Genomic DNA, 10,978 nt, shown 5'->3' on the forward strand with positions numbered 1-10,978 from the left:
GTAGAGTGTAGATCCATCGAAGATACACTTGAGCTCGATCATAATCCCCATGTTTTGTCCGTCGATGGTCGCGCGACTGGGTTGGGGTGGAGGGGTCGGGGGGGGGGGGTCGAGAAGGTGACATCGTGATCACGTGTGGATCTTGCTTTTCTCCACAGGTTCAGTTCGCATGACGGATTCAGCACGTTGCGGGTTCGAGGGTCCTCGGGTAGATGAGTTTTCCCAGATCGGGCTTCACCAAAGGTCCGAAACAAGGAAAACTGAAATCCTTTCCCACAACAACCACAACCTTCAAATAACTGGATTCCAACCACAAACCGAGCTGAGAAACAAGTGAAACGTCAACCATTGAGTTTGAATTCCCACGTCGGGTGTGAAGAACGAGGAAAAAGGTTTTTTTTTTTTACCTTTGATACAATGTTTCATTTAGTGTTGCAACGAGAGAGAGAGAGACATAGACAGAGAGAGAGAGAGAAAGACAGAGAGAGAGAGAGAGAAAGACAGAGAGAGAGAGAGAGAAAGACAGAGAGAGAGAGAGAGAGAGAGAGAGACAGAGAACGGACACGTTGGGATTCAGCAAAATCCCGTGAACACGTTCATGGCGAAAGTCGTAAACTGGTAAAGCCACATGTGTTGGCGAATTGATGAGAAATCCGTGGATCTTTTGCGATCGAAATGGTTCCTTCAGTGGTCGAGCAGACACGGGGACCTGGACGCGGCCACCACAGCGGCAACAAGGTCAACGGCCCCAGGTTACCCTGAAAGCCCCTTATAACCGAAGGAGCCATTCGGGGAAAACTTTTATCGGCTTCGACAAGATCGCCTCGGTCCACTCCGACGACCGTCAAGACCTGATGGCACGACCGGGACGCCGATTCGCCCGGATTCCGACCAAGCGTCTCGAACACCAAAACGGATCCACTGACGGCGTCACCGACTCTGCGAAGCTTTTATACTCGTCCTGGTAAACGTTGTCGAGCGATTCGGGCGACGTGATTCGCCACGACCGGTCCACGAAGCCGCGTCCACCGGGTACGAGTCCCTCGGCTCGGCTCGGCTTGGTCATCGCCGTCCGACCGAGAGTGCTCGTTTCCTCGAGACCAAACGTACATCATGTCGGCCAAGTCGCCGAGGAAAGTGAAACGTCGCACGAGGTGACAAAGAGAAGGCCGTTGATGACGAAAGTGCGCGCACCGAACGGAGACAGGATATGTTGTTGCCCAAGTGTATCAAGTGAAAGCTCTTGTGTCGGTTCGCCCGAAGGCTCCGCTCGCCTTTGCCGAGGGGAACGTTCGCTTGGCCGGCGGAACCTGAAAGGAGCCAAAGCTGCTCCAGCCGTTGCTAAGACGGAGCAGTTTGGAAGAAGGGGGTAAAAAAACCCCCTCTTCATTGCACTCCTCCTTTCCCTCCCTCCACGTCGGTGTCTCCGCGCCGAGAGCACGGACGGGACGGACAGAGCGAGAGAGGGAGAGGGACGGAGTGGACGAGTGAGGGGAGGACACGGAGCGGCGGCTCCAATGCTCGTGATCTTCGGGCCCGGCCGCTCACGCGTCCCGCGGCTAAAGACATGTCCCTGGAAGGTTGGAGAGCGGCGGAGAGGCCGCGGCCGACCGATGGGGCTGTTAGAACAACAGCACCGGGTAGGTGGCGATGGTTCGGCGCTGGAGTGGGATGTCGCTTCTCCCTCCTTCGATTATTCATGTTTATTGCAGCGAATACTTCTCTCTTCAATCTGAAAAAGAACTCTCTCTCTCTCTCTCTGTGTGTCTGTCTCTCCTCTCCTCTCCTCTCCTCTCCTCTCCTCTCCTCTCCTCTCCTCTCCTCTCCTCTCCTCTCCTCTCCTCTCTCTCGCACTCAGTCCCAATGTTATTTATTTACTCTTCGCACTCTGTACTCATTCAGTGTTACTATTAGTGCCATGCTTTCATCTCTCCTCCTCCTGCCCCACCACCTCCTCGCCCCTACCACCACCGCCACCACCACCTCCCTCCTCTCCCCGACCACCACAACCACTTCCTCCCTCCTCCCTCCCCCTAACACCACCACCACCTCCCTCCTCCCCCACCCCCATTACCACCTCCTCCTTCCTCCCCCCACCCCAACACCTCCTCCCTCCTCCCCCCACCCCACCACCTCCTCCCTCCTCCCCCCATCCCACCACGTCATCCAAGCAAGATACTTGTGTCATGCAATCCCCTACCTGCACAATGCTTGTTATACATCCACACCACCCTACAGAATACATGTCATGCAACCCCCCCCATCCGCAGAACTCTTGTGTCATGCAACCACCCCCCACCCGCAGAACACTTGTGTCATGCAACCACCCCCACCCACAGAACACTTGTGTCATGCAACCACCCCCACCCGCAGAACACTTGTGTCATGCAACCACCCCCCACCCGCAGAACACTTGTGTCATGCAACCACCCCCCACCCACAGAACACTTGTGTCATGCAACCACCCCCCACCCGCAGAACACTTGTGTCATGCAAACCCCCACCCGCAGAACTCGTGTCATGCAACCCCTCACCGGCAGAATACTTGTCATGCAACCCCCACCCCCTGCAGAATACTTGTGTCATGAAACCCCCCACCCGCAGAATACTTGTCATGAAACCCCCCACCCGCAGAACAGTTGTGTCATGCAACCCCCCCCCCTCCTCGCCACCTGCAGAATACTCGTGTCATGAAACCCCCACCCGCAGAACAGTTGTCATGCAACCCCCCCCCTCGCCACATGCGTTATACTTGTGTCATGCAACCTCCCCACCGACAGAATTCTTGTCATGCACCCCCACCAGAATACTTGTGTCATGCATACCCCCACCCGCAGAACTCTTGTGTCATGCACCCATGCACCCCCCCAGAATACTTGTGTCATACAAACTCCCACCCCACAGAACACTTGTGTCATGCAACCCCCCCCCACTGGCAGAATACTTGTCATACACCCCACTACCCCACAGAATACTTGTCATGCACCCCCCCAGAATACTTGTGTCATACAAACCCCCGCCCCCACAGAATACTTGTCATGCACCCCCCACACACACAGAATACTTGTCATGCACCCCCCCCACACTCCCCCCGTAGAATACTTGTCATGCAATCCAACCACGCAGAACAGATGTGCCATGCAAACCCCCTGCAGAATACTAGTGTCAGTCAACCCCTAACTGCAAAATACTTGGCATACACCCCCCGCCCACTGCAGAATACTTGTGTCAGGCAACCCCCCCCATCCGCAGAACACTTGTCGTACACCCCTACCCATAGAATACTTCTTATGCAACCCCCCCTTCCACACCCACAGAATACTTGTCATGCAACCCCCCCACCTGCGGAATACTTGTGTCATGCAACCCCCCCACCTGTGCAATACTTGTGTCATGCAAACCCCCCCCACCCACAGAATACTTGACAGGCAACCCCTCCCCCACAGAATACTTGTCAGGCACTCTTCACCGCAGAACACTTGTGTCATGCAACCTCCCTCACTCGCAGAATATTTGTGTCATGCAACTCCCCCACCCGCAGAATACTTGTGTCATGCAACCCCCCACACACAGAATACTTTTGCATGCAACCCCCACATCCGCAGAACACTTGTGTCATGCACCCCCCCACTTGCAGAATACTTGTGTCATGTACCCCCCCCCACCACCTGCAGAAGACTTGTCATGCAACCCCCACATCCACAGAACACTTGTGTCATGCAACCTCCCCCACTTGTGGAATACTTGTGTCATGTAACCCCCTCCACCTCCAGAATACTTGTGCTATGCAACCCCCCCACACCTGCGGAATACTTGTGTCATACAACCCCTATCTGCAGAACACCTGTCATACACCCCCTACCCGCAGAATATTTATGTCATACAACACCCCCCACCTGCGGAATACTTCTGTCATGCAGCCCGCCCCACACACAGAATACTTGTCATGCACCCCCCCATAGAATACTTGTCATGCAATCCAACCCCGCAGAACACATGTGCCATGCAAACCTCCCTGCAGAATACTTGTGTCATGCAACCCCCATCCACAGAACACTTGTGTCATGCAACTCCCCCCACCCGCAGAATACTTGTCATGCAACCCCCCCCACCCGCAGAATACTTATGTCATGCAACACCCCCCACTTGCGGAATACTTGTGTCATGCAACCCCCCAACACGCAGAATACTTGTCATGCACCCCCACCCCCGTAGAATACTTGTCATGCAATCCAACCCCACAGAATACATGTGTCATGCAACCCCTTTTGTTGTGTCATGCGCCATGCAACCCCCCCTGCAGAATACTCGTGTCATGCAACCCCCCACCAGCAGAATACTTGTCATGCACCCCCCCCCCCCGTAGACTACTTCTCATGCAATCCAACCCCGCAGAATACTAGTGTCATGCAACCACCTAACCGCAAAATACTTGTGTCATACAACCCCCTATCCGCAGAACACCTGTCATATACCCCTTACCCGTAGAATACTTATGTCATGCAACACCCCCCCCCCCACACGCAGAATACAGTACTTGCCATGCAGCCCCCCCCCCCACTGCAGAATACTTGTCATGCAACCCCTCATCCACAGAACGATTTGTTAGGCAACCGCCCCTCCCCCACCCACAGAATACTTGTTAGGCACTCCTCACCCAGAACACTTGTGTCATGCAAACCCCCACCCGCAGAATACTTGTGTCATGCAACCCCCCCCACCCGCAGAACACTTGTGTCATGCAACCGCCCCACCCGCAGAATACTTGTGTCATGCAACCCCCCCCCCCACCCGTAGAATACTTGTGGCATGCAACCCCCTACCCACAGAACACTTGTGTCATACAACCCCCTCCACCTGCGGAATACTTGTCATGCAACCTCCCCACCCACAGAATACTTGTCAGGCAACCGCCCTCCCCCACCCACAGAATACGTGTTAGGCACTCCTCACCCAGAACACTTGTGTCATGCAACCTCCCCGCCCGCAGAACACTTGTGTCATGCAACCTCCCCCCCCTCAGAACACTTGGGCCCTGCAACCCCCCCACCTTCAGAACACTTGTGTCATACAACCCCCCCCCCCACCCACAGAATACTTGTCAGGCACTCCCCACCGCAGAACACTTGTGTCATGCAACCCCTCACCCAAAGAACACTTGTGTCATGCAACTCCCCCACCCGCAGAATACTTGTCATGCAACCCCCCACCTGCAGAATACTTGTGTCATGCAACCCCCCCACCACCCACAGAATAGTTGTATCATGAACCACCTACCCGCAAAACACTTGTGTCATGCAACCCCACCCCCCACCTGCGGAATACTTGTTGTGCAAACCCCCACCCACAGATAACTTGTCATACACCCCCTACCCCGCAGAATACTTGTGTCATGCAACCCCCACTGGCAGAATACTTGTCATACACCCCCTACCCCGCAGAGTACTTGTCATGCACCCCCCCCGCAGAATAGTTGTGTCATGCAACCCCCGCCACCTGCAGAACACTTGTGTCATGCAACCCCCCCACCTGCAGAATACTTGTGTCATGCAACCCCCCCCACCCACCCACAGAACACTTGTGTCATGCAAACCCCCCCCACCCACAGAATACTTGTGTTATGTAACCACCCCCCACCCACAAAACGCTTGTGTCATAAAACCCCTCACCCGCAGAATACTTGTCATACAAATCCTCACCGGCAGAATACTTGTCATGCACCCCCCCCCCCAGAGAATACTTGTCATGCAATCTAACCCCGCAGAATACATGTGCCATGCAACCCCCTGCAGAATACTAGTGTCATGCAACCCCGAACCGCAAAATACTTGTCATACACCCCCCCCCACTGCAGAATACTTGTCATGCAACCCCCCATCCGCAGAACATTTGTTATATACCCCCTACCCGCAGAATACTTCTTATGCAACCCCCCACAGAATACTTGTGTCATGCAACCCTTCCACCCGAATAACACTTGTGTCATGCAACCCCCCCCCCCACCCGCAGAATACTTGTCATGCAATCCCCCCCCGCAGAACACTTGTGTCATGCAACCCACCCACCCGCAGAACACTTGTGTCATGCAACCCCCACCTGCAGAATACTTGTCATGCAACGCCCCCCACCCGCAGAGTACTTGTCATGCAACCCCCACCCGCAAAATAGATGTCATGCAACCCCCCACCGACAGATACTTGTCATAACCCCCAACCTGCATAATACGTCATGCAACCCCCCCCCCCGCAGAACACCTGTCATACACCCCCTACACGCAGAATACTTGTCATGCACCCTCCCCCCCACCCACAGAATACTTGTGTCATGCAACCCCTGCCCCACCTGCGGAAAACTTGTGTCATGCAACGCCCCCCCCACCTGCAGAACACTTGTGTCATGCAATCCCCCACCCACAAAATATTGTCATGCATCCCCCGGCAGAATACTTGTCATGCAACCCTCCACCTGCAGAATACTTGTGTCATGCAACCCCCCCCCCCACCCCCACCCAAAGGATACTTTTGTCATGCAAACCCCACCAGCGGAACACTTGTGTCATGCAAACCCCCCACCTGCAAAAGACTTGTCATGCAACTCCCCCCACCCACAGACTACTTGTGTCATGCAACCCCCCCATCCACAGAATACTTGTGTCATGCAACCCCCCACCCACAGAATACTTGTGTCATGCAACCCCGGCCCCACAGGATGCCAGTGACGTATAGTCACCCCAATTGCAGCACCCTTTTGTCCTCCATCCCCCTTCACACAGGATATTGTCATGTAACCCCAGACAGGGTACTGTGTCATGCACCCTCCACTTACTCTCACAGAGCACTTGTGTCATGAGCGATCCCCACCCCTGCTCTCTTTGCCCCTGCTGGGGTCCTACACGTTTTTCGTTAATCGGGGTCCTCTGCGTTTTCCTCTCACTCGGATACTGCGTATGTTCCTTCTCCCTCCACTGGGGTCCTGTGCCTTTTTCCCCGACCGCCGGGCTCCTGCACCTTTTCCCCCGACTGGCAGGATCCTGCGCCTTTTTCCTCGAATGCCAGGTTCCCGCGTCTTTTTCCCCGACCGTCGGGGTCCTGCTCCTTTTTCCCCCGATCGCCGGGGTACTGCGCCTTTTCCCCCGACCGCCGGGGTCCTGCGCCTTTTCCCCCGACCGCCGGGGTCCTGCGCCTTTTCCCCCGACCGCCGGGGTCCTGTGCCTTTTCCCCTGACCGCCGGGGTCCTGCTCCTTTTTCCCCGACCGCCGGGGTCCTGCTCCTTTTTCCCCGACCGCCGGGGTCCTGCTCCTTTTTCCCCGACCGCCGCTCCTTTTTCCCCGACTGCCGGGGTCCTGCTCCTTTTTCCCCGACCGCCGGGGTCCTGCTCATTTTTCCCCGACCGCCGGGTTCCTGCTCCTTTTTCCCCGACCGCCGGGGTCCTGCGCCTATTCCCCCGACCGCCGGGGTCCTGCGCCTATTCCCCCGACCGCCGGGGTCCTGCGCCTATTCCCCGACCGCCGAGGTCCTGCGCCTATTCCCCCGACCGCCGGGGTCCTGCTCATTTTTCCCCGACCGCCGGGTTCCTGCGTCTTTTTCCCTGACCGCCGGGGTCCTGCGCCTTTTTCCCCAATCGCCGGGGTCCTGCTCCTTTTTCCCCGATCGCCGGGGTCCTGCGCCTTTTTCACCGATCACCGGGTTCCTTGGCCTTTTACCCCGAGTGCCGGGGTCCTGCGCCTTTTCCCCTGACCGCCGGGGTCCTGCTCATTTTCCCCCGACCGCCGGGTTCCTGCTCCTTTTTCCCCGACCGCAGGGTTCCTGCTCCTTTTTCCCCGACCGCCGGGTTCCTGCTCCTTTTTCCCCGACCGCCGGGGTCCTGCTCTTTTTTCCCCAACCGCCGGGGTCCTGCTCCTTTTTCCCCGACCGCCGGGGTCCTGCTCCTTTTTCCCCGACCGCCGGGGTCCTGCTCCTTTTTCCCCGACCGCCGGGGTCCTGCTCCTTTTTCCCCGACCGCCGGGTTCCTGCTCCTTTTTTCCCCGACCGCCGGGGTCCTGCGTCTTTTTCCCCGACCGCCAGAGTCCTGCGTCTTTTTCCTCCGACTGCCGGGGTGCTGCGCCTTTTTTTCCCGACTGCCGGGGTCCTGCGCCTTTTTTTCCCGACTGCCGGGGTCCTGCGCCTTTTTTTCCCGACCACCGGGGTCGTGAGCTTTTTCCCTGACTGCCGGGGTCCTGCGCCTTTTTCCTCCGACTGCCGGGGTCCTGCGTCTTTTCTCCCAACCGCCGGGTTCCTGCTCCTTTATCCCCGACCGCCGGAGTCCTGCTCCTTTATCCCCGACCACCGGGGTCCTGCGCCTCTTTCACCAACCGCCGGGGTCCTGCGCCTCTTTCCCCGACCACCGGGTCCTGCGCCTCTTTCCCCGACCGCCGGGGGCCTGCGAGTTTTTCCTCTACGGCCGGGGTCCTGCACCTTTTTCCTCCGACTGCCGGGGTCCTGCTCATTTTCCCCGATCGCCGGGGTCCTGCGTCTTTTCCCCCGACCGCCGGGTGCCTGTGCCTTTTCCCCCGACCACCGGGGTCCTCCGCCTTTTACCCCGACCGCGGGGTCCTGCGCCTCTTTCCCCGACCGCCGGGGGCCTGCGTCTTTTTCCTCTATGGCGGGGGCCTGCGCCTTTTTCCTCGCTACGCCGGAGGCGTCTCGCCCCTCCCCACACCGGAGCCCAGTGTCTCGCCCCTTCCCCACGCCGGAGCCCAGTGTCTCGCCCCTTCCCCACGCCGGAGCCCGCGTCTCGCCCTCCCCACGCCGGAGCCCCGCGTGTTGCCCCCTCCCCACGCCGGAGCCCTGCTTCTTGCCCCCTCCCCACGCCGGAGCCCCACGTCTCCCCTCCTCCCACCGCCGGAGCTCCGCGTCCCGCCCCCTCCCCACGCTGGCGCCCCGCGTCTCGCCCACTCCCCACGCCGGAGCCCCGTGCTTCGCCTTCTCCCCACGCCAGAGCCCTGCGCCTCAGCCCATTGTCTTCGCTTAGAAATATCATCTTGCACTGAAATTGGAAAAATATAATGAAAATATCCTTTTCTCAGTTTTTTATGAAATTGAGTGACCACTCTTTCTCTTCACACACTCTCCATCTTGCGTTTAACAACTTTCTCTTTGTCTCGTCCTGTTTTTTTTTTCACACCTTGTGCACTCCTTTCTGCCTTCTCCTCCCTCATCCCAAAACATTTTTTTTTCATTTCCTCATTTTTTGTTCTTTTTCATGCGTTTGCTTTCTCTCCATCAACCCAATCCCTCAATTGTTCTTTCCCTCTTCAGTGTGTTCGCTCGTGTCCCTGTCCCCGTGTGCAGTGAATGGCGTTGCCGAGACGGGCCGCGTCGGGGGCGACGTCCGACGGACAGGTCCGCAACACCAATGGAGGAGTTACAAACTGTTATTGGATCCGGCACTCAAGAAAGGACAACACAAGCTGTACCGTTATGATGGCATCCATTTCCACCCTCAGGTGTGCACCTAATCGCGGGTCTTCCTCACGCAGGTACACCGCGGGTACGGTTTTAATGTTTCGCACAGATCTTGGAAGAAAGATCGCACAGATCTTTATTTATTTATCACACGTTTCTTTGTGAAGACTCGTACACAATCATCATCTTTGTTTTTGTCTGCACCAAAAAGGGTTTTGAATTTTGGATTGAATGAAAAGTCAGCCAAAGAAACCACATATTTCACCAATAAACCACGATAATGTTTGCGCTTTTATTATTGTACGACGGCATCTTTACTTGACAAATCAAAATAAGGTACGTGGAGCGATTGTTTAAGGCTTGTAGAGCATGTACATACTTTGTTTATCCTTGTCGAGCCGATACTTTGCTCATGAGAGGAATTGGAGAGTAACATGAGAAGATTGATTTCGGTCCGTGTGAGGCAAAGAAAATGGCTATAAAAACCCCCACACCCCACGGGTATGACTGTGTGTAGTTGTGCTGTGTACCTATATGCAAAACAAACCCAGCGGCCAACAGGAATGGCTATGTGTACTTGTGCTGCATACCTATATGCTAGAGAATCCTTGTTCTCCACCGGAATGATGATGATGATGATGTATGCTTGTGCTGTGTACCCTACTGTAAGAGGAAACCTGTATGCAAAGGGAGTTGTGCACCGAGATGCATTGGAGATAGAAGGGTCCAAAGATATTGGCAGGACTTGTTGGTAGTTTGTGTGCGGATCGGTGATAGTATCTGGTGTTAGTGTAGTGCGGGTATGATCGGCCAAATGGTTTCCTCCTCGACCAAAGTTCCTTGGATACCCTTGTATGTGTACTTGTGCTACCCACTGAAGTGCGAGAGGAAACCCCACACCCACCCAATCTCACAGGAATTACAATGTGTATCTGAGCTGCGTTGGCACCCACCTGTGAGTTGTGTCGTTTGAAGTTTGCTTGGCAAGGGGACAGTGGCCTGCAAAAGCATTCACCCCCCCTTCACCCCCCACCAATAATGCCACATTTAGATGAATTAGGAATTATGTAGAAACAATTTTTCCAAATGAACTTTTTTATTCACAACTGAAGAGATCAAACTCAACAGTGTTATAGTTGAAGGAGATTACATGTCAGTAATACCTCTAAAAAACACATGTACAAATCAAATTCACTGGTTGTAAAAGTATTCAGCCCGAAGGTCAGTACGTGGTGGAAGAACCTTTAACAGCAATGACTACTATGAGTATTTCAGTGTTAAGTCTCTATATTTGTGTGTATATATATATATATATATATATATATATATATATATATATATATATATATATATATATATATATATATATATATATATATACATACATAAATATATATACAGAGACATGACAGAAGGAAACAGACACCATGATTTTAAAAGAATCTATTTATTGAACATTTGATCCATTTTCATACATACACTAGTATTTTGTGGACTTGCCATTTGCAGATTTAAGTGCTTTTACTCTTTCAGGC

General features: G+C 54.8%; 1 protein-coding gene across 2 annotated transcripts in view; it reads left to right on the forward strand.

The window, feature by feature from the left end:
* The first annotated feature begins 82 nt into the window (after positions 1-82).
* The window catches only part of LOC147027433 (histone-lysine N-methyltransferase SETD1B-like), a 163,312-nt gene continuing 152,416 nt past the window's right edge, over positions 83-10,978 (forward strand). For both annotated transcript variants that reach the window (XM_085876816.1, XM_085876817.1), the window contains exons 1-2: positions 83-1,640; positions 9,330-9,484. In XM_085876816.1, coding sequence (XP_085732942.1) covers positions 1,568-1,640; positions 9,330-9,484 — 228 coding nt within the window. In that variant the 5' untranslated portion in view covers positions 83-1,567. The remainder of the gene's footprint in view (positions 1,641-9,329; positions 9,485-10,978) is intronic.

The sequence above is a fragment of the Eptatretus burgeri genome, chromosome 4 (genome assembly GCF_056783735.1).
Source record: "Eptatretus burgeri isolate ZD-2024b chromosome 4, Ebu_testis_v1, whole genome shotgun sequence".
NCBI classification, from domain to species: Eukaryota; Metazoa; Chordata; class Myxini; order Myxiniformes; family Myxinidae; genus Eptatretus; species Eptatretus burgeri.